The sequence below is a fragment of the Astatotilapia calliptera genome, chromosome 20 (assembly GCF_964374335.1).
Source record: "Astatotilapia calliptera chromosome 20, fAstCal68.1, whole genome shotgun sequence".
Lineage (NCBI taxonomy): Eukaryota > Metazoa > Chordata > Actinopteri > Cichliformes > Cichlidae > Astatotilapia > Astatotilapia calliptera.
The window spans coordinates 12,738,886-12,763,055 of record NC_137441.1 but is presented as its reverse complement, the minus strand read 5'-3'; the positions used below and the strand labels follow the sequence as shown (position 1 = coordinate 12,763,055).

The window sequence follows — 24,170 nt, the reverse complement described above, 5'->3', positions numbered from 1 at the left end:
GCTACTGAATTTAAGCTGAAACAGAAGGTCAGCCACAGTAAAAGAAGATGTGTTAGAAAGCATAGTGGCCACCTTGGATTAAAAAAAGTCACACCATGCACAATTTGTGTTGGAAATTGTGCATACCTTGCACTGAAAGCAGACGTATGCTTTTTGTTTAGCACAAGAGGCTGAATGTCTGAAGAACACAGTATGAAGTAGTCCTTTGAATACAATGTCCAAGAAAAACAATGATTTTTAAATGGCACAAAATTATAAGATTAAACGTAACCAAAGAAAAAGATTTGAAGCTTGAGAAATATCGGCAGCAAATCATTGCCCAGATAAAATGAAAACAAATTTGTTAGGATGACATGAGATTGACATGGCCATGGACTACACTGCCTGCATACAGCTGAATCTGATGTGCACAATGTATGTATGAGTGAAAACAGTAGATGGAAGTAGGGGTAAAGGTTTCTACACTCCAAGAATGACAGAAGATTTGAAAACTATGGCCTGGTCATAATTGGATTCACAGTTCAAGACTGAAGTGAAAGGTAGAGTAACAAAACTCTTCCAACAAACAGCAGCTGAAAAGATTAATCTGAGAAGAACGCAAGAACATCTGTCCACATATTTGTCCACTGCTGTCATCCTTTTCCCAGAATACTCAAATATATTATTAAAAAAGAAATACAATTAAAAATATTAGAAAATCAAAGAAATCCAGTAGACTAGGAACACGGATCATTTATTTAAATATATGTGAACATAAAAACCTCTGATGGAAACTATGTTCAGTATTTTTAAAGTTTAAGTTCAGTACCTCTGAAACAAAAAAAAGGACATTTTGCACATACATGTAACAGCTAATTCATGTAAAAGCTGTAGTTTTTAAAAAATGTAAAAGAGTTCATTCATGCTTTAACCACACACAGACCGCATGTTTATTTAAAATAAAATAAAAACCCAATACAGCTTTAATATCATGAGAATTCAGTGCTTTTGGTGATGTCAGGCAACTGCTGATATCATGGGACTGAGGCCTTTGCAGTAAGACTTCTCTCTCACACTCATCTTTCAAAGTGAACAAGTTGCTGGCAGAAGTTGCACTCTGCTAAGGCGGGCGACCTCAGGTCCAAACCCACTTCCTTTCATGTTTCATCAGCCGATCTGTGAAGACAAAGCAACACAACAGATGCACTGACGACTGAGAATTACAGATGTTGGATAACCTTAACGGCTTAAATACTGACCAAATAATCCTATCATAAGCGAGTTTTTTAAACCATTAGCTGGTTCACTATCTGATGAAGCTATAAAGTAATGCCTTTCATCATCTTTGTTACTTAATGGCCAGGCATATTATTGAGCATAAAAGTCAACTTTTCTGCATTTTACACTTCAATATGGTGAGGAGAACTCAACAAAAACAGGATTGGCAACTGAATTGTTAAACTGACACTAAAAAAGTAGTCCATCATCTGGGGAGTGTGGTCTGGCAATGCGCAGCAGCTCCTCTCCTTTACCCACGGCGGGGTAGTCAATCGCCTGAACGTTGATGTTGTCACAAGACATCATAGTGTCACAAACCACAGTGTTCTTCTCTGCATTTCCCACAGTCTTAGTCTCAAATTGAATTTTGAGTGTAAGATGGAACTCATTCTATAAGAGAGATTTACAGAATCTCTCATGGCCCGTTTATTAGGTACACCTTTTGAACTACTTGTAAATGCAAATATGAAATATAATCATATAAGTATAAAAAAAAAATCAAAAGCGAGTCCAACTTGTTACTAGCAAAGTGGGCCTAAGTGTTTAGTGAGTATACGGTAAAAAAACATTATCCAGGCATCAAATGCCTGTTTCAGAACCAACTGTCCTGTCAGCTAAAGATTCCAACAGCATAATGTGCATGAATTTTCTTACTTGGACAAGAATAATGTGGTTTGGACAGTGAACCACAGGAAAGCCAGAATCCATCAGCATCTGTCGAAGCAGCTTGACAGTCGTCTGATGTTTCCTTCTGAGCATCTGGCCTTCTTCACTTTTCAGGATCTTAATGTATTCCCCTGCCAACAGCATGAGGGGCAGAGACTTGGTAGAGAAGAAACCTGCAGCACAACAGGGCACTGTGTCCACCAGGGGCTGGTGCTGGCAATATAGCCACCTAAACAGCTGATTGCCATAGCTGGATATTAAATCCTCTATAAAACCTATGCAGCAGTTGTCAGAAAATGTTTGCTCTCACTGATGAAGTGTCCACTTACAAAGTGTACCAGAGATGATATCCATTTTTTTCATGACTTTATCTGTCTTCAATCCCTCCTCCTCTGGGGCCTTATAATCCTCTAGCATGCAATTCATCCACAAATGTAATAGCACCAAACTTGTGAGCAACGTTGCACATCCCTTCAAGTAGGCACACCGCTCCTGCAGAGAGCACGGCATTGAAAATTAAAATATTTTTATTCATACAAATCAACAGTTTGCATTTATTTATTCATTGCTGACCCTGACGTGTATTAGATGTGTGATTTCACTGAATCCACTTACACAGAGAGCAATAGAAACTTCTAGAAATCCTGTACATTCTAATTAAAAAGAATAGCTGAACATTTTAAAAGCCCAATTAAAGACATTCACACTAAAAGGAGGACCACGTACTTACCATCCATTGAACGGATGGCAACGATTTTTGAAGTGGAGGAGTCCGATTTCTCAAGTAGCTCTTGTAGGCGGTTGGCGTCATTGTGACGATATAAACTTTTTAGCCCAGCTGTTTCTTAAACCCTGAATCACTGACGCATGGTTTCCGGCTTTCGAGTAAATTTCACAACCTTGCAGAATAAACAAAAGAAAGAAAAAAATCTCTCCAATACATTTCAATCAAAATAAGAAAACGTGTAACCATTCAAAGACATTCAACTTTAGGTCACTTATTACATTAGTTTAAGCCAAAATTGAAGTAGCTGGTAGCATCTTTGACAGGGTAAACTATGTAGAGTCATTGGCTACAAAGCAGAGAGTGAACAGCTCTGCTACATCCTTCCAAGGGAGGTCAGGTAGTACATAATGAAGATCCACATGGAAGTTGCTTGTTATTGAAATGTTTGGTGCTCCTCCTGCACTAGCACCATGCTTTTGTACAGCATATCTTCAGAACAGAAGCAGAGAGAGTTTACTGTCCTGAACCCTGAATTATTTTTCTCCATCATATTTGGTCTAAACAAAATTAACAAGAGCTACAGATGATCAGCGTGAATACTCACATGATAGCCTTGATGATTTTGGGGTGATGGCTCATGCCTAGGTAGTTGTTGCTGCACCACACAGGAACATCTCTCTTTGTGTGAAAAAACTTTGAGTAGTTTTCTGCTATAGGAAACGAGGACGGAGATCAGTTCATCTTCTTAAAAACTCTATATGTGTGGTCTGGTTTTTTTTGCTTTATATCTTCTTTTTAAAAAACTTGTCATACTGGAATGCAACAGCCGAAAACAAATTGTGGAAGAAGGGTTTTAAACTTCAGATCAGTTTTATTCCCTTTGAAAATAATTGTGCAATAGAAGAATCAGCTTACATCCAGGTAGTGTCAGGTGTGACACTGGAAGATAAGGGTTTTTCTGGCTCCACTGCATTGGCCTTGTGTGCCCTGATAAGATCCACAACTGATAACTTCATGTTCGTTTTTATTATTCAAGTATGGCCCATTCAGCAGTCTTCAAATGCATGACATTCCTCGGGTATGCACATGAACTGTCACTAAACTGTGCATACTCAAAACAATGACCTTTCACCTATTGTTTTTCTGCACCATCTCTGCAGTCAGAAAAGGGTATTTAGAGCCCACAGCCTGAACAGCTGGGGGAGTAAAGTGTCCTGTGGGCAACTTCAATTTACATTTCGGATCTGGAGTCAAAATTTTTTATTACAATCAGATCACTGAACACACACAAAGCTGAAGAGGGCAAGGCTCTGGACAGAGGACTGGAGGCCATGTCAGTCATCACTGGGCACTTTAGTGCATAACTCACCAGTGATGACCTCCCACACAAGTAGAAGAAAACATTGGGCCCAAAATTTAAGAAAGGGCTATCAGCGGATTACTGCATCCATATGAGGGAGTCTAAAAGAAGAGGTGAAAAAGAAATATTAAAACCCTTGGGGAGAGGCAGGAGGGTAACCAATATATATATATATATATATATATATATATATATATATATATATATATATATATATATATATATATATATATATATATATATATATGTGTTTTTTAGGGGTGCAATGATACACAAAATTCACGGTTCGGTTCGATACTTTGGTGTCACAGTTCGATATTTTTTCGATACAAAAAAAAAAATGTTCATGCCTTTTTAATTTGTCATTTATTAAATTTTCATGGCACATTCCGCACCACATCTCTGTGCGTTCATCATTTGTTTGAAGCCAGCTCACCTCCTGCAACTACCTTTTCGAGAATACGTGCTTCTTTTGTGGTTCGCACTCCTGACATTTCTTTGGAGGTGGAGGAACATCACAGTAATTGCTTAAAGGAGCTTGCTTCTTCGACATCTTTAAGAGTTCTAAACAAATGTCTGTCCTCCTCCTGAAAATCTTATGTACGCAAACACTCGTTGCAACTTCTTATCTTGTGCGCGTTTTTTATTTTGACAGCGAATGCGCACCTGCGGACCACTTGTGTGCACCCCTGGTTATATAGCTCGTCATATTGCAGCCACAGAAATTCTTTTGTCCATGAAACCATAAAGCTGCACTTTCTTTTTGCCTTTCAGTCTGATTTGTCATAACGTTTTGTGGTAAGCTTTTCTTTGGCTGTCACTTCTTCACCCTGACCTGTCTTATTTGGCTCAGCAGAACTAAAATATATATCCTGCTGATTTTACACACGCACACATAATGGTCAGCGATTCTCTGCGCGATCAACCTCTCACATGTTTAAGCTTGCTGCGGGAGATTTCACTTGTCATGTTTGCACAGTAAGCTAACGATTGATAAGACCATGTCAGAGGAATTGGTGCGCAAATTATCATCACTCACCAATCAGTGCTGTCGCTCTCTATACACAGTTCGCGCGATTGCAAAGTGAAAGCAAAAAACAAGCGCAAATTCAAACGCGATTTCAATATGTCACATATTGACAGTGGCTCATCGATGCCAATGACATAATTACCCAGCTACATTTCTGAAAGAATGCAAAAGCATTGACATATATTTTGATTCCTACACTAGCCCGACGGGCAGGGCAGAGATAGATTTTGGTAGCCCGACTGGAAAAATCGCTAGCCCCGGGACGTCGGGCTAGCGATTTTGCGAGCCCTGTATCTGATTGAGGAATCACTCATCTTTGGAAAAGAGAGTTTATTACAGAGAAATGGCTCTTTCCAAAATAAAAGCTATACTATACGCTTCTTCTGGGCTATATTCTCAGCAGCATATTGTAGCGGGTCAGGGCTGTTCGGGGTTCTGTTTGTACAGTTATGTTTTGTTTATGTTGCCATAGTGACAGGTGACGCCCTCTCGCTGCGACGGTTTGTCCTTCCGGGGTCAGGGGGCGCCCTGTGTGTTGTTGCTGTGCGGTTGCCGCGCTGAGCAGTTAGCTAGCGGCAGTGTTCTTCTGCAGATGTCAATAAACGGCTGTGCTCCCTGGCTAGCTCACGGGAAGCAAGACCAAATGACACCTCCGTCTCCTCCTTGTCTGAGCTCGCCACATTGGTGTCAGAAGTGGGATGATGGTGGCACCCCATGTTCTGACCCGAGTGACTTTTCCCCCGCCGGTCGTGACCGGCCGGTGCGCCAAAAGAAGGCACCTGGACATTTGCAGGACTTTGTGTGGGGTAATGGGGTTGTCGGGGACGACTGACCCCTTAGGTGGGGGCTATGTAGAGGGTCAGGGCTGTTCGGGGTTCTGTTTGTACAGTTATGTTTTGTTTATGTTGCCATAGTGATGGGTGACGCCCTCTCGCTGCAAGGTGTGTCCTTCCGGGGTCAGAGGGCGCACTGTGTGTTGTTGCTGTGCGGTTGCCGCGCTGAGCAGTTAGCTAGCGGCAGTGTTCTTCTGCAGATGTCAATAAACGGCTGTGCTCCCTGGCTAGCTCACGGGAAGCAAGCCCAAACGACACCTCCGTCTCCTCCTTGTCTGAGCTCGCCACAATATTAAACATATTAGGTCCCCATAAGGAGAATCATGTGCTAACGGCTGTCTAAATGACTCGGGTAAAGTTTGTAGCATGCATGTTTGTTGTATTTGTCTACTTCCACTTGTCTTTGCACTAGGATGATGTCGGCATAAATGTGCAGTCATATTCGTTGTGTTCCCACTAGTGCTGTCAGCGTTAATATCGTTGAAATGACCTTAAGGCCACAACACGGCAAATCTCCGTTAACGAGCTACCCCTGATCGCGCCGTGCGTGGGGCTAGACGGCCAACACGTTAACGAGCTAACTGCGCTAACGAGCTAACTGCGCTAACACACTAGTTCCCACACATGTAATTGAGCATTGCGTGGCACATCCAACATACTGTTTTACTTTAGTCCATGACGCGCTTACCTTCAGGGTTATATCGTTATCGGGACAATATAACGATATATTGTTCAGATGAATGCAGATACATATCTGCAACAGCCGGAGTTTCCCACAAAACAGGGTCTTTCATATTGTAAGAGCCATAAAAGGCTCTAGGCTTTAGGCAAATTTTAAAGTTGACTAAAACTGAAAGTAGCTACTGATAAAAACTCCCGTTATCCCACCTTTCAGTTACTTTGATCTTACAAAAATCTGGTTTATCCTGTTGAATTAAAATGGTGTTCTACCAAAATCCAACCACTGACATTACAGGTTAGGTAGCTACAGTGTGTGTGTGGCAAAAGCATGCCCTCTAACAGTCACTCAACAAGTGGAAGCTAGTCCTGCAGCCCAATCAGAGGACGTTACGTTTGCTGACGTTTTTTTTAAAGAACGAATAATAGCACACCACAAAAAACGTGGAAAATAATTACGAAAAAATAAGGCAACAGTGTAATATATTCAGAAGAGTTTCAGATATTTTGCTATTTACATTTCTTAACGACAGCACATAGACGCAGCCATATTGGTGCTGGAAAGTCTTGTCTCTAGATGGCCTGGGAATGCAAAGACAGGATTCCATGTGTTATTAAAGCACTCATAATATTTTCATCTGTTTGGTTCGTTTAACAGAACACTTTGTAGGCACTATGAATGATACTTTGTCAAATTAAAAATATGTTCATTACAAAATATGTACGTATCTTTATTTTTTGTTAATTGCTTTTTTTTTTCTATTGGTCTAACATAAGACTATACTTGTTTTAGTAAACTAGTATAATATTTTGTTTAAATTTGTGGAAATAGAGAGCTGAATACATACACACATGACTGTAACGAACACCAAAAACCACATAAAACTTTAGGAAGTCTCGCGGTTCCACATTTCAAGCAAAATCGCCTCGTTGCTTGCACTGAACGTAGATCAGCAGTTGTAAAAATCACACACATACGTCAGCAGAATTACATCAGCAGCTGCGCATGTAAATATAAACAAATACTCCAGATTTTGTACAGTATGTATTAGCATAACGGAAAATAATGTTTGCCACTTCATGAAACCTGCAACACTGTGCAGGCTAGAAATATTATTTCTAATTGTCGAAATTAAAACACAGACGGTTAAATATTGTAAGATAAGTACCTACATGATAAATGTTACCGTCTCTGGTCATCCAGTTTGAATTTGCTCAGAAACACCGCTGCAATATGGCGGCGACGAACTCGCGTCTCATAAGGGTGTAGTGATTCGTAGTGCCAGCAGGTGGGGCTATTGCCTTTGGCTTCAATTTACGTCTGTTAAACCAAACGCACTTTTACTAGATTTTGGGTATGAATACTTTTTGTGTGCCTTGAATTAATGTCGTCCTTGAATTCTCACATTTTTCTTTTTTTATATTTTATTTTATTTTGTCATAACCCTAATAATTTTGAGTTTATGCAAATATGACACACTTCTATGTATCAATCTAAATGTACACAAAGTTACTGTTAGACACAGACCTCACCAAATGGTGTTTCTCTATACGAGATACTCTGCCAGGTCTTTACTGCTGCTTGTTTCGCAGTCTTGCTGTGTTCACTTTGTGTCTTCAATAACTGAAATGCATCCTTTGTTAGGTTGAGATGAAGTGACTGACTTGGTCATTTAAAAACATCACACTTCTTTGGTAGCTTTTGGGTTTCTTTTGTAGTATGCTTCGGATCATTATCTGTTTGCACTGCTCACAGGGTCAGTGTGATCAGCTTTGCAGCATTCGACTGAATCTGAACAGAGTAAAGCCGTGAACAATTGAGAATTCATGCCGCTCCTATCAGCGGTCACATCATCAATAAACAGTGTAGGCCCAATTCTATCACCAGCCATGCCATAAAACTGTCCACCACAGCAAACGTATGATATGGTATGCTTCAGATCTCTTCTAATCATTCGTAGTTGGTTTCATCTATTCACTTTTTTTCCCCAAACTGCAGTTTCTTTTAGTGTCTTTTTTTCCTGGTAAAATCTATTCTGGCCTTGTTTTTGAGTGGAGCCATGAGTTTGCACCTTGTTGTAAACCATTTTTATTTACATTCATGAAGGTCTCTCTCGTAGACATCAACAATGGCTCGGCTACATCCTCATTAGCGTCACTTGGCAAAATGCTGTGACGTTGTTTTTCTTAACCAAGCAAATGATTCAGGGTCATCCACTTTAGTTTTTTTCTGTGGCACTTTTTTTGTTGTTGTGGAGTTCGTCAGTCCATTCATTTTTAATGCATCAGATTGGTCCGCCCTGCATTTTACTTGTATTTAACTTTGTGCTTTTTCAGTTTCATGATTCACATAGATCAACATGTCTTTGAATCTAAGTTCTAGTGAACAGCTACCAAATGAGAGTTCAACCCTTGGAAAAAAAATATCCAGACCTTTTATCTGATAAATTTGCCAGTGGATAATGAAAACAAACAGGCCTTGCCTGGCTGTGAAACTGCTCACCAGTTAATTTTCTAATTACCCTGAAAACAGGGGACTATGTATAAAAGATGGCTGTAATCCATAAACAGCTAATGCATTGCTGTTTTTGAACATCATGAATTAAAGTCTGCACTTTAATCACATCTTGATGGTTAAAAGTCACTGTATTGGTGTAGAGGGAAAGTTACAAAAATAACAATGTTATTGACCACTTACAGAGCTAACTACCAGTTACTACTTCTCAGCAAGAAATCATATCCTTCACAAAAAAAAAAAAAAAGAAGAAAAGAAAAGTAGTGTGTCTGTGAAACTGATTGACCAAAGTCAAGCAGAGAACTGCAAGTTTATTTACATCTTCTTTCTCTGGTGAAGCTCATGACATGAGTGGATTTGAATTTTAATGCACACCATCTACAACAGCTGGAAAGCAGATTATAGGGCAGCAGCATGATTTGCTGTGCCTTTATGAATGAACATCCTCAGATACTGTGCTGCAATTACAAACCACCAAATTGTTTTGAGCACACTTGTGGTTTTTGCATCAGAAGCCTAAGACGTCAGTGGCTATGACGTCCGCAAAGCCTTGCTGGAGAGGGGGGGGGGGGGGGGGGGGGGGGGGGGGGGGGAATCTACTGTACCACAGTGTGGTTTCACTTTGGAAGTACACACAAACATCTTGGGAATATCAGCAATGCTAATGAAGACAAAGTGGAAACACTCATCAGTGGGATCATGGAGGTTTTAATTACACTTCTCAAACAACTGCATCCAATATACACAAAGAAAGGTGAATAACTATCCAAACACTACAAACTAACAAACTGAAGTTAATACTTTCATTTGTCTGACAATTTACATCTAATACCACTCTTCAGGCTTCAAAGCAACTTCAGCAGTTCACTTACTCATCCACTAAGTGGCAGCATTGAGCTCATATCCAGCCTCCATAGCGCAGCTTGTTGGGCAGGTAGATTTGTGTGAGGAAGTCAGGAGCTATAGCTGTCAAAGACTGTATTTCAGCCTTTACTTTACTTTGCTGCATCAGTTTCATCTACAAAAACAGCAACACACAGTTTTAGTGGGATCAGACAGGAAGCTGTGCAAACAGACAAATCATAGATGCATAACAGACACTCAGCAATGGAAAATAGCTGTTACAAACTTCCAGGAAGCTAACAGTCCTCTCACAAACATTCCTCTACTGTGCGGCACAATATCAAAATGTTCAGTGCGACAGGTTTGCTCTGTGCTTATGGAGAAAATTCAAGGCCTGACCTTTTTATTTATTTATTTTTTAAATTAACAAGTTATATTCATTCATCCAATCAACTTTTTTCTTATTGCTACAACAGAACTGCCAAAAAACATCTCACAGGGTTGGATGAATGTACTGAGGGAGACAAGAGGCAAAGCTTTGAGTTTTGTGGTCAAAGTGGGACAATTTTGTTTGACCAGATCCGGATTCTTGCTCACCAAATTCCGCTTTGCCCTGTCAAAGTTAATCTTTGGTAAGTTGGCTTTCCAAGGTTGAGTTCCACTTAAATTTGCTAGTGTATTTTTTACACACACACACACACACACACACACACACACACACCGTGTGTGTGTGTAAGTTGGATGCTGTAGGATCCTAAGGCCATGGGCACTGATCTGAACACTTGGAAAGTTGTAGTATCACAACAATCAGCTTATAGAAACTTCAGCTCATAAAGGGATCCAAATGTGTGCAAAGAATTTCAGGAGAAAGATCTCAACAGTTGCAGAGACCAGCGTCAGACTACACTTGGGTTCACAGTGAGAAAGACCGCCACTCCCGTATCTGCCTGTCCAGTTGCAGTACCGCCACAAAGAGTGCAGCTCCACAGTCTCGCAAGACACACAGCGATAACAAACCTGTATTGTGCTCAACTGCTTCTTATTTGTTATGTTTTTGTATTTTTTTTTTGTTGCTCATTTTGTTGTCTGATAAAATAATCAGGCTGCCCACGTGCTCAGTGACCTTGTGGTTTCCCTTAAATGTTTGGGCTCAGTAACACGTAGAGGATCTTGTGGGAATTGTAAGGTGCCATTACGTAAATGCTCATTTGGATAAACAGCTTTTTTTTTTTTTCTCCATTCAGCTAATCAACATGTGGAATTCCTTAGCTGCAGAACTCAAACAGGAACCCTAAAACTGAAGCAGTTATTTAAAAGTATATCAGTCCTGCAGTCACGAAGAATTGTCTGCTTCTTGTCTTACAGTGCTTTATTGTTCTAAAATTGATTACTTTTTAGTTTAACTCTCATGCATGTGTTGCTCAGTATTCTGTGTTTTAAAGAGCGTTTTAGGGACGGGGATTGCAAATTAACTTAACTATAACTATAAATGCTGTGGTGTGTGGCATGGTTCATGTTACATTCTTTCAAATAAACAATAAGCAAACTAAACCCAGAGACTGTAACTAACTGCACCGAAATGTTGTTCTAATTGGGAGAGGAAATGTTTCAGACTTTGGACTGCTTCAGCTTGCTTCTCCCACAAATTAGACCTCTCATTCCTCCAGATTCCTCCAGTCTAAAAATGAGACTTTGTAATATTTTTTTATTTAATGTCATTAATTCTTTTAGTAGTACCATGAGCTTTGGAAGCTTTTGTATATTTGGCTCTTGACAGGCAAGAAACCCCCCCCCTAGAAAAAACTGGTTTCTTAAAGAGAATAAAATGTATTGATGTCACACAGGACCATATCTAGATAGAAAAATCCTTCAAAGCTCAGTACCTTTCAGATACCTTTCCTTCCCATCCCACAAATTTCTACAAACAGTTTCATCTATCCTCCTACATAAACTGCAGCACTTTCCTCTTTGGCGTCCTCTTTCACTCACCTCTTTCTGCCACTCTGGTTGGCTGGTTAAATACGGCCTTTCAAGGAGGCTGCAGAGTTTGCTTTCATCTCTCTTGGTAAGTGGGATCAGAGCGTCCTTGGGAACCCGCAACCTAAAAAATAAAATTTAGATTTAAAAACATATATATAAGAGACTTCAGTTCATGGATGTTATCCCTGAAGAATGTTTCGTTCCCTTTTTTTAAACAGACTCCCAGAAAGGAGGTTATGTGTAGGTTCAGCCAAGTAAAAAAAGAAGAAAACAAAAAGAAAGAAAAACCGAATAGACTACAATTTAATGTATGTCAGAAATTTTCTTTCGGCCCAAATTTGTTCAAGGGGGTGTATACTTAAAACTCAATATGTTTTTGCAAAGAGCTCCATGAAGGGGGGAAAAAAAAGTGATGGCAACAGCAACAGAAACCAAAACAAACAATCTAAACTTCCCCAGAATATAATCCCAATTAGAGGCAGGAGGAGGAAGTAGGAAGTAGCGAATGCTCAGTCCAAACCTCTGTAGGTCAGAGGGGAGGAGGCCTAGCCACATAACGCTGGGGACGGTCAGACTGTGGGCCTCAAACGACATTGCCTGCGGATAAACCGACGCATACACACCCAGTCACATACACACACATCAAATACACATAGCATGCTTATACAGAAAACAAACACACTGTTAATCAGTGCTGTACTCTCATACCACAGCAAACCCCAACACATGTTTACAATGAAGTTAATGAAACAAGAATGACTACAAAAGCCTCACAAAGGTCAAAAGTGATGCGATTGTCACACAATCGCATAACAGTTTCACTGCATAGCGTGTCTGTTTAATTTTCTAACATGCATGACTGATTCTTTTTATGTAAAGAGGTGCATGATTATAACGTGCTAACACAGAGACACTCAACAGGCTACAGTGGATAATGCAGAGTACAGGAATAACGGCATAACAGGACTCACCACTGATCCATACTTGTAGATGCACATGATTTCAATGCCTGGGAAAATCAGAGGGAGGGACAGAGAGACGCTGCAATCACTTGCATACCAGAGCAATTATCCTCTGTGATGTGATCTTAGAACAAAGTAAAGCATTACATATGTGTCTCGCCACGCAGCGCCAAAAAACTTAGTGGTATGGAGGCTGATGGAAACCGAGCCAACTCCCCCTGGACGACATCACACCAACGGGAATAATAGCTAGACTAGGCACCATGACACAGTGGACAGGTGCTAACTTTTGTTGGCTTAGCGAGACATGCAACCCAGCTGTGTGTGTGTCTGTGTGTGGATCTGAAATGCTGTTAAATGTGTGGGAAAATGCAAAGTATGTCTGACAGCTTAAGTATTCAAGCAGATGAATTATACCATGAGGATCAGCATCCACGAGGGCAAAGATGGGGATGTGCAGCTCATCCCAAAGCCTTTTCACCATCAGCCTGCTGTTCACATCTGGCACACCTTTACCCTGATTCACACAAACACAATGATTAAGTACACAGATTACTAAGACTGCTCTTTCTGAAAGAAGACAACATTCAGATCAAAAGCAGACACAGAAAAATACTGTGATAATGATGCAAGGGGAGATCTTTGTGCAGAAGTCATCATCCAGAAGTCTCTGGAACGTCGCATCCTTCTCGATGATCATGACAAATTTTGCAGATGATACAATATCTGAAAAAGGACAAGGATGACAGCTGCAATGATAGACTTACAATCATGGGACAAAACATGAAAGTAGATTCTTAAATAGATTACAAAGCATACTTTTAATTCCACTGATGTTCGATGAAACTGAGACAGCCTGAAAGCAAAAAAAAAAAGATAAAAAAGAAAATAAATAAAAAAAATTGCACTACTACATGGCATTTAAAAAAAAAAAAAGTTTGAGTTTTTCCCCTGCAAAGCAGTCTAAGTGCTTTGTATTGCTAGCTGAATTTACTGTTCATCTTTTTCTTGGAAGAAAACGGTTGTCGTTATGTTGTCTACAATGAAAATTAACCCTTTGGATCTACTGATGGGAATCACATACAGGTTATCTATATTATGGATTTATATTTAGAATTTATTTTAGATTAAATCTTTTAATACTAATAAATGCTAGACAGTGATGTGCAACACTGGGCTTCAGTAGATCAGCTGAAATGTTTTTTTGTGGGACAATGGTTGCCTGTGCCTCTGTGATGCCCATCTCTCATTCAGTGACATTATTGACATAGTGGCTCTAGCTGCTCACAACCCTAGCAGAATAGCGGCAAACAAAGTGTTGACTATCAGTCTGTGGTGCACGTGGCAGGCTTGAGTCATTACTCAATGAGATAATTTCCTGTAATTACTGGCTTTACATTCTATCACTGTAATAAAAAGTTTTAACCCAGTGAGCACGAGGTCGTTAGGATGGCTTTGCTAAATAAGCCAAATGTTTCTCACATTTCCAAAGCTGTAACGTCGAACTAAGCATAGTCCATTTCATGCCTGTCCATCGAGCAACCAGAACCTCATCTTAGTCCTAGTTTAATGAAGGCTTTTAGCCGTATCAAGCATCTATGGCAACATTTCATCCTCGGAGGGCCAGACTATTTTAGAAAAAAGGAAAAGGCTACTATGATTAAATTACATTTTTCTTTGACACACAAATGCAAAGCATTACTGTACTAAATTCCGTAATCACATTACTCTTAAAATTATATTATTGCCTACATTATACAGCTTCTTCAATTATGTGCACAATGGGTGGATAGAAATTAAAACAATGATAGATCAATAAACATTTTTCCTGTGCACTGCAATCAGCTGAGATCAGTTATTAAGCAGAGAGGAGAAAAACAAAATTAAATACAGAGCAGAGAAGGACAGACATTTAGCCATCAGTAAAACAGTAAAAGTCTGTTTGCACGTACAGTATAAACTGAACGCCCTCTGTTGGAATCGACTTAAATAGCAGCTCAGATTTAGTACAGATTCATTAACATAATGCTGCCTTTTACTGACATTTGAGGGGTTATTTAGATTTCACTTTTAAGGGCTGGTTCTGTTCCCTGAGCTGTATTTTGACTATATTTGGTGTATGGTCAGATAATGTCAATATTTTAAAGGCCCCTGGAGAAATTTCATGTATGGTGGTATTAACCTATATAAATAAAAAAGGACGCCTGGCTTCCGTAGCTCAGACTTACAGTTACTTTCTTGGGGAGTACAGTAAACCAAAAATCCAGCTATAAATGATGTACTGTTTCTTGTTGCAGTGTCATTTAAAAACAAAAAACAAAACTGTGGTGTGAATGGCTCAAATCGTAGGTTTGAGCCATTTTATTCAATATTTTATTCAATATTTGTCACACCACAACCCACCAACCCCTGAGTCCCCGTCTTTTTAACTAGGCGGGCGTGATTAAGGATGCCGTGCAGGTGCGTCCGCCCTCCCTGCACGGCACCACAGACCATGCCCCATGACAAAAACAAACACGAAATCAGGCGAAGAAGCATTAAAGTGGTGCTTACAGTTGAGCTGGAGTGGCAGTCAATCCTCGTGCCGTCCTCCTCCATATAACACAGGTCACCTGAGATCAATCCCTTGGATGTGGCCAACTAGCAACAAAGTTACAGATAAGTTACAGAATTTAGCACAAGCCCATATTATCACACACATACAAGGGACGAGCTATTTCAAGCACTGGGCCCTGAATTCAACTTTAATTTTATTTCTCTTTGATCAAAAGAGCTGTTTGTTTTCCACAGGTGTTTCCTGGGACAAGAAGCAGAACAAAAATAAAATACCATCCTAAACTAACATACTTCATCTGTGGGAGCTGAACTAATATCCAAAGGAATTTTTCTACAAGTTTTCAATATCAGGGGTTTGTATTTTCTACCACACAATCATATGAACCGCATCGCCTGCTAACGCAGACATGCACACTCACCACATGTAGTGATCTGCGAGGAACCTTTAGCATGCAGGAGATGTCATCTACGATACTATCAACAGCTTTCTGTGAACCAAAGAGCTTTGTGTTGTTGTAATAGATGTCTCTGTGGAGACAAACACTGTTATGTGAAAAAAAATAAATAAACTGAAATTCAAGCATTCCTATGAAAACCAAGGGTATCTATATGTTGGCTTTAGTAAAGTATGGATTATTTATAAAGAACCTTTTTGTAGCATATGAGTTGCTCTGGACAAGCCTGTAGATGACTGAGAGAATCTTGAGAATCTGGGCTTTGAAGAGAAACACAGATTTGGGGGAAAAAAAAACAAAAAAACAACTAATTAAACCTTAAACACTACATCAACATATCAGAGATTTAAACAACACATTCTGTATCCATGCCGTAAAACTGATCCCAAAAAGGCAACATGTTACGTCTCTGCCAATTTGTCACCTAAAACTACCTCTGACTTTTACTGACATTTGTGCAGTTTATGCATATGTTCACAACGAATACAAATGAAATCCTGCACCATACAACTGTGTTAAAGAACTTCAAAAACAGATGTTGCATAACAAATAAAATGAAAAAAACAAACAAACAAACATAACAGTTCATCTTCTCACCAAATTTAGTGACAGATGAAGGGCAGTCGGCCCTAATGGTGGTGACAGACTGTCTTGAACTCATCTGAAGCCCAATGGCACTGTCAAAGCTTCAGTGGGAAGCAATCAAAAAAAGATTTATGATTTCATGATGTAAACAAAGTAACAAAAGAGCCATTTAAAAAAAAAAAAAAAAAAAAAAAAAAAAGCATCTGCACAGACTGTGTGCTCCGTTTACAGTAAGTGCTTTCAAACATTAGCTCCCACCTGCAAATTATCTAAAATTCCCCACACCCCGAGGGCTACCTGTAGCACTGTTCCATTTAAAATGGCTGAGCCAGAATGTGATTTAAGCTGTAGCAAGGTTTGATCTATTTGAGATCAGACAGTCCTCTTTGTTCTAAGCATAAGGTCTCCCCATCCTAGTCACATTAAAGCCTCTTGACAAATGCTGTGCTTTTCAATTCCTTATCAGTGTGTCATCTTTTTAGCAGCAGGAAGTTCTTTTAGGTTTTCTCTGAATCAAAGCAGAAGATTTTCATTTCCACCACCTGGTTGACCCCATGGTCAGCTTGAAAAACCCCCATCTAAAAATTCAAACAGAGCAAAAGTCTGCGTTTATCTCTTTAAGGGAAATTAAATAACAATGAAATAATCCTGTGTGGCTTTACACACGATTCCTTTTGGCTTGTGCTATCTCCCAAAGGTCATGTGGCTTAAAACGAATGAGCAATTATATGTGTGGAGGGAAACTTGCCATGCTACAGCATGTTTAAATCAAAATACCTTATGTTGGCCCAGCTGGATCTGTTGGGCAGCGCCAGGACAGGGGCCTCAGCTTTGGACAGACTGGTGACTATTTCCAGGATTATGCTTTCAATTCGGTTTAAAATTTCCTGGCTGGAAATAGAAATACTAAATGAAGTTATAATATCACAAGAAAACTTTTTCCAAACAGACAACCAATTCTACAATTAATGTCAAAGACCAATTGTAGTCTAGGACTGTGATTCTCTTTTATAATAATATGCAACCAGCAGAATTTAGGAAAATCAAAGAAACTGTTTCTGATTTAAATAAATACCTAAATTAGAAGCTACATCACACTGCTGTCAAATGATATAATTCCATCTGGCAATGCTGTTCATTGTGAGTACCCTTGGCACCCAGCTTTGAATCACTGTAATTTCTAACCAGATTATTCTAATTGTTACTTCAACCAACTGTGTGTTTAATAATAAATCTTTAGAGGCTAAAAATTCAACTTTCTAAATTCATCATTATTACAAAATTTTACCTATAATGTGAAATGGATAAAAGAAATGTATTTATAAATGGCTAACAAATTAGAGGATAAAGCAACTTAAATTGTCTTATAGAGCCCAATATATCAATGGGGTCGATATAATTACTAATATATTGATTTTGGAATTTTAAATGACCAACTAATAAAAATGTAAAAAGGAAAGAAGAGACAGGAGAAACACCCTTCAGCCATATTATTTCTGTTGATGTTACATATTTTGTTCACCAGAGGGCACTCAGCAGCCTCCCTATTGGCAAAAACTTGTTTGGAAAGAAACAAACCACCACCAGCTGTGCTGAGGAATTTTTGTGACAATAAAACAAGATTAATTTTAAAACACACTATCATTATTTTAGTAAGAACTATTATTATTATTATTATTATTAACTAGACATGACAACTGCTAGGAAAATCCGTTTGCTTTAAGTTTCTGAAAGGGGAAAAATATATACTTTTTTAAAATCACTAAATACCTTATTGGTGTTAAAAGTCCTCTAAAGTCCTTTTAAGTGCTTTGGCACTGATTCTATAACTGAACCATCATCGTAAAGTTATTCCCTCATTTGGTATTATGATGATGGTGCTGGAAATCACAATAAGCCAGATTGGTCTAAAATTTCTAGCTCTTCCATTAAGTTGAGCTCTTGTGACTGCAAAGGCCATAGTTAAGTTTGAAATCATTTTCATATTATCAAATCATTCACTGTCATTTTCAGGCTGTAAGAAACGACTCTTATCAAGATGGAAATGTTTCATCACAGGATAAAGGTGATCCCATGGGAGACTTTGGAGGCCATCCGAGTACAGAGAACTTATTGTCTTGTTCAAGCAACTAGTGTGAGATAACTGGAATGTTGTGAGATGGTGTGTTATCCTGCTCGAATCAGCCATTACAAGATAGGGACACTGTAGTCATAAAGGGATGCACATGGTCAGCAAAAATACACACTAAACATTGCTCAGTTGGTACTAACAGCCCTAAAATGTGCCAACAAGTTTTCTCCCACACTATTGCACAACCATCAGTCTGAACCACTGAAACAAGGCAAGAGGAGCGTGTGCCAGTAGCCCCAGCTTCCTCTTCTTAGCTGACAGGAGTGGCGCCCAATCTGGTCTTCTGCTGCTGTTGCCCATCAGCTTCAAGGTTGTGACATGTTGCATATACTGAGCTCCTCTTCTGCACACTTTGGTAGTAACAAGTAGTTAACTGAATTATCCCATTGGTTCAAAGCAGTTCAAAGGCTCTGACTTCTGGCATTAACAAGGTATTTACCCACAGAACTGCTGCTCACTGGATATTTACTTTTTTCAGCACCACTCTCTTTAAACCCTAAAGATGATTGTGTGAAAATATCTCAGACCTACAGACCAGCCTGTCTGACACCAACAACTACACCACATTTAAAGTCACATAATATTCTCTGCATATCCTGATGCTTGACCATGTCTCCGTGCACCACGTTGCTGCCATATCATTGGCCAACTACACATTTTCTTTAATTAGCAGTTGAACAGGTGCACCTAATAAAAGGGCAACTCAGTGTATGATTTTAATCTTGCTAGTTCAACATATTTTGTGCAAAATCTTTTTCTAACGACCACATTTTTAAATACTTCCCGGACACATAATTGTTTCTACAGTAAAGTGTTTCAAGTAGAGTACATGATAAAATCAAATTAACTAACACTACCCATGATTGGCAGACATTTTTACATGTGACTGATTACACTGGGATAATAACAGGGCATAATGACAGGCTATGGTGAATTGGTAAAGTACATAGCTAGCCAACTACGAAACACAATGTCGAGTAAACCCTAGATAAACTGCTCTTTGTGAATATATACACAGCAATATGAGTTTAAATATTAAATAGAACCGCAATACCAGTTACATTAAACCGCTTTGGCTCCTCAAAACATCCACAGTCTCTGTGAATACTGTTGCACTACACAGAGAATAAGCTAACCTAGCGTAACTGGCTATTAGCCGGTTGGAGTAGATCGGTGTGAACTTACTGGTTGATTTCTTTTTCAGCACGCTGCCAGTCTGTCGTGACTCCCACGTTGATCAACAGTTTTGCATGGAGCTTATCAATTTCAGAACAAAAATGAGCCGCACGGGATTCCATCACGTTACCTGTTACTAGATGTCATTTTATCTACCTGCAAGAAATTCCCGCGTAAGGATGTTTTACGGAAATCTCGCGCGTTTTTGTGTCCATCACGCAGTTCAGACCTGTAGTATTTGTTTTGAATAAATTAATTTGCAACAATTATTCTGCCCTAAGAATTTCTACATGGTATTCAAGCAAAACCGAGCTAATAAATAGATACATTGCTTAAGTAGTAACAAATAGTAATGATAAAGTGATCAATAATAATAAAAGTTTTAAATTAATATGATTTTTGAAAGTAAAATAAAGAAAGAGGTGTCTCCTAACACTGTCACGCCGTTTTTAATGACCGATACTAAAGGTTAAATAAATAAATAAAAGTGGTGCTGCTTCAGACTAATGTGATTTTGATAAACAGGCAACACTAACATTCTTCAGACTGTTTTAAAAAAAAGTTATTTTTAAAGTGGTCTTAAGCAATAGTTCCCCAGGCTTTCTGAAGGCCTGTTTTTTGTTAGGTCACTTAACAGTGACTTATGAATCATTCAAGCATAAAAACTCACTTATGTCAAGAGGTAGAACAGTGTTGTGCTGACACCTAACAGACATCTTGGCAAAGAGACAATTTTAAACTGTATCTTTAGACACTTTAGATACTTCACACATTGTGAAGTAAATACTTTTCAATTTCTTCTGTTACATTTAGGGAAAATCCAAAAGACAACACGGTTTGAGAGACAGAAAGTACCATTTTTGGACGAACAAGGTGATTTCCAAAGAGCTATTAACTGAAAACATAGAATATCTCAGTACTGCGCGCATTGTGACCTTAATAAATCTGAAGAAACTGGACAAGTGGTGGACAAAAGAAGTGGCAGATCTAAAAATGATCTAGAGCAGAGGAACGGCATGGAGCCATATTCTTAACAAATAGGAAGAAAATAAGATAAGATAAGTCACAGCAGGAGTGGACAGTGCAAAAGTTACATAGCAAAAATTAGAATACAATAAGAATAAAATACTGTACACAAATGTACAGAATAGAATAAAATAAAATACTATATACAGTAGAATAAATAGAATAAAATATACAATAGGATAAAAATAGAATACAAATGCTGTATACAAATGCTGTAGTAAAAATACAACTTTGTCAGTTTCAACTTCTGAAAACTAATGAATCCAATTTATTTATTTATTTTTTTAAAGATGGTTCAACTCATCATCAATATGTATGGAAGAGTTGAAGTCAGAGGTGCCACAGCGCATGTCTGAAGCCATCTGCAAAACAAGGTGTTGGATATCCTGTCAAAATCAATGAAACTATGAATGCAGAAAAGTGTTGTGAGATGTTAATCAACAATGTAATCTGATCTGGAAATTGCATGACACACAAGAACTTTCTTTTTTCCACATGGCAATGATCCCAAACACTGCCAATGCAGTAAAAGCATACCTGGATAGAGAAACACACAGTGGAACACTATGAGTCATGCATTGGCCTCCCCAGAGCCTGGACCTCATCATTATTGAAGCAGTGTGGAAAAAAGGCATCATTTTGATAGAGAACAGAGCAAAAGGCAGCCAACGACCAAAAGGAGCTTCAAGAAGGTCCGTCAAGAAGCCAGAGAACTATTCCTGAATACTATAAATATCATAAGAAAGCTTGCCTAAGAGAGTTCAGGCTGTGTTGAAGAATAAAGGGGGTTGTACCAAATGTTGACTTTCACCTGGTTAGAATTGGGCAAACTGTTTTTGCTTTGTAAACTGTATCTCCGTATATGTTTGCACGTTTCAATTAATCCCTTCACCTGTTTCCCATTTTCCTGCCAAAACAAAAAGAAATGAGGGGTGGCTCAGGTCTTTTTGCACATCACTACATAAGCTTAAAACTTATTCCTACCAGTCTTCCCGTTGAAGATAAAGACCAGTGATCCAGTGTGTGTGGGCCAGTTAACACCTCAGTGGTGTAAATTAGGAGGCATATCCTGGTAATCTAGAAAAATCCACATCAGCACCCTATGTGACATTCATAAAGCCGTGTCGCTGAGCTTGCTGCTTTTTGTCCAAAGGTGTGTCGTGTGTGTGTGTGGTTTCCGTAGGGTGGGTGCAAGTTTAATTGGTTGTGGTTAGCGTCTGTGAGAAGCCAAATATATATTGTTTCTGTTAGCCATGTGGAAGTGATTTTTAAATGTAATTTTGATGATGGCTGTGTGCGTAACGATAATACTGGCCAACATGTGTTTTAAGGCTCTCTTAAATGGTACAAATGCTGCTCATTCTTTTGTTAGGAGCTCAGTTTACTATATCAGACAGTTATTGCCTATTTGCAGCTGTTTTAAGCTACAAACATTAAAAAGACATTAAATAAATACGACACCCTGAGGAAATTACACATTTTGCTTCATAAACAACCTTTCAGAACCTGTTTCTGTCTCTTGGTTGCATTGTGCTGCAGTCAAGTCGCTTCATTAAAGCAGAAAAATGTGCTTGGATTTTACAACTATTAGGTCATCAAGAGTCCCCACCTTTCAGAATTGCTGGCAGGCATGCTGCGTGTGTTTGGAGAGGCGCTGTGGTCTTTTTTTTCCACAGTGTGAAGGCCTGCTCAGAGCGTGTGGGAGCCAGGATCTAAAGAGAAGAGGTCCGTGCCCCTGACCTGACCCTGAATATTTTCTAATGTGCAGCTTTACCAATGGTCCCTCTTTCCCCTGAGTGACTTTGACAAGCTGCTTCCGTAGTAATGTCTCTTAATTTCAAAGTAATTGCTATCTCTTAGTGATGAGGAACAACCCCTCACCCAAGCTGAAAAAATGTTAATATGTGGAAGACCACAGGTTGCCGGGGTCCTTTTTCTTCTGTTCCAGAAAGCCTGAGACCCCTGCTGTTCCTTTGGCCCAAGAGAGATTTGTGTCGAGTGTGAGGCCCTAACCTGAGGAGACAGAGTGCAACGAGTCATGTGCTTGTCTCGGGATGAGTGTTTGTGCTGGGCAGGAGGGGGAACATGGGGGAAGTAAGGGGCTGCAGGGTCAGAGGAAAGAAAGGGGGGGCGGCCGCTGCAGGTGAGGGGGATTAGCTGCAGCTAGAGGCCCAAAGAAACTAAATACAGATCTGTCAACCTAATCCTCACAAATAGAAAACAGAACCACCCTCCCTTCACAATCCACATTCAGCTCATCCACCTCTTGCTCTTCTACCCCCCACTACACGCCAATCCTCCCACCTCCCCTCCACTTACTACCTCAGGCTCTGCTGCTCCTCTGTTTCTCATCAATTTTTGGCCAGTCTGTCTATGCTGCCTGCTCTCTAATGGCTCCTCAGACCAGCATCCCCTAAAGAGGGGCTGACTGATCACCCAGGGTCCTCTCTGATTGACAGACCAACATAGCCTTACGGAGTGATGAAAGCAAGAGTCAAAGGGGCAAGGCCTCTCGCTACACAAACAGGAATCTTAATGGGACCTCTGTCGAGAGTTGCTGAAACTGGGTGGACATTTATCAGGCCCACACACCTCAGTAACGGATGCCGATAAGTGTGTGGCTGGATGAGGAAACCAGTGTCAAGCCTGGACTCTGTGCTGATGACACAAGTGACAGGGCGCCTGAGTGATAACATCCTATAAAGGATAAGCTCTACTAAGCTGGGTGTTATAGAAGGCTTAACTAAAACGGTATCTCTGATTGTCAGCAACACCAACTATAACTGATGGGTCTGGCTGGACTGCTGAGAGCTATAAATCAGGTTCAAGCTGCTCTGGTGATCCCAAGTGTGATATCAGCTTGCAGACAAACATGGGGTGGCAGGACATACCAGGTTGAAAGAAAGCAGTGAGTGATGGAGAGGAAAGCTGCAAGGTGCACTATTTCAAATAAGATAATCACATATTCCTCAGTGGAAAATATCTGCAGATCATTTGGACGTGTCACAGTATCATGAAGCTCATTTATACCAAATTAAAGAACGACATAAGGGTTGGGTTGCAATTGCCAGTTCCAAAGTATATGTAACCTATTTGTTATTGCTCAAGTCTAATAAAAGTCCTCTTGAATTTTTATCGCCGTCCTTTTTCATGATTTTTGTACCTGGCAAAACATTACGTTTAGTTGTTAAACATTGAGTTTTGGTTCTTTGGTTGTTGAGCTTTACAATGTGAACTAGTTTGAAGCTGTTTCATATACCCACCCCCCTCTTTTCTTCTGCCTGTCTCACAGCTGTGTCTCATATGTTCATGAGGCCCCTGGAAGTGTGAGACACCAGAAGGGGAACATTTGCAATAGCTCAGCTCCACCTGGTTAGGCTGTTTTAACAG

At 39.6% G+C, this 24,170-nt stretch overlaps 2 protein-coding genes across 8 annotated transcripts; both read right to left on the bottom strand.

The window, feature by feature from the left end:
• Positions 1 to 714: 714 nt before the first annotated feature.
• On the bottom strand, positions 715 to 7,728 carry LOC145422954 (5-aminolevulinate synthase, non-specific, mitochondrial-like). Of its 6 annotated transcripts, none has more exons than XR_013904109.1 (7): positions 6,562 to 7,728; positions 4,020 to 4,111; positions 3,255 to 3,360; positions 2,654 to 2,822; positions 2,253 to 2,415; positions 1,912 to 2,160; positions 715 to 1,155 (listed from the first exon to the last, which is right to left on the bottom strand). XR_013904109.1 is itself a non-coding variant. In XM_080294972.1 (7 exons), the coding sequence occupies exons 4-7, from the start codon at positions 2,732 to 2,734 to the stop codon at positions 1,147 to 1,149; spliced, it is 396 nt and encodes a 131-aa protein (XP_080151098.1). In that variant the 5' UTR covers positions 2,735 to 2,822; positions 3,255 to 3,360; positions 4,020 to 4,111; positions 6,562 to 7,720; the 3' UTR covers positions 715 to 1,146. The 6 variants fall into 6 exon arrangements, 5 of the variants coding, with proteins under 5 accessions (XP_080151098.1, XP_080151094.1, XP_080151095.1 ...); XM_080294972.1 differs by having other exon boundaries at positions 1,912 to 2,054; positions 6,562 to 7,720; XM_080294968.1 differs by having other exon boundaries at positions 1,912 to 2,096; positions 6,562 to 7,714.
• A 2,026-nt stretch (positions 7,729 to 9,754) lies between these two features.
• spo11 (SPO11 initiator of meiotic double stranded breaks) lies at positions 9,755 to 19,963 on the bottom strand. Of its 2 annotated transcripts, none has more exons than XM_080294949.1 (13): positions 19,764 to 19,963; positions 17,225 to 17,338; positions 16,460 to 16,548; positions 16,056 to 16,122; positions 15,827 to 15,950; positions 15,405 to 15,491; positions 13,671 to 13,707; positions 13,468 to 13,577; positions 13,269 to 13,368; positions 12,861 to 12,898; positions 12,410 to 12,486; positions 11,899 to 12,010; positions 9,755 to 10,084 (listed from the first exon to the last, which is right to left on the bottom strand). In XM_080294949.1, exons 1-13 carry the CDS (start codon positions 19,874 to 19,876, stop codon positions 9,965 to 9,967), a joined length of 1,188 nt encoding a protein of 395 aa, XP_080151075.1. In that variant the 5' UTR covers positions 19,877 to 19,963; the 3' UTR covers positions 9,755 to 9,964. The 2 variants fall into 2 exon arrangements, with proteins under 2 accessions (XP_080151075.1, XP_080151076.1); XM_080294950.1 differs by having other exon boundaries at positions 15,827 to 15,935; positions 19,764 to 19,961.
• Between the last annotated feature and the right edge of the window lie 4,207 nt (positions 19,964 to 24,170).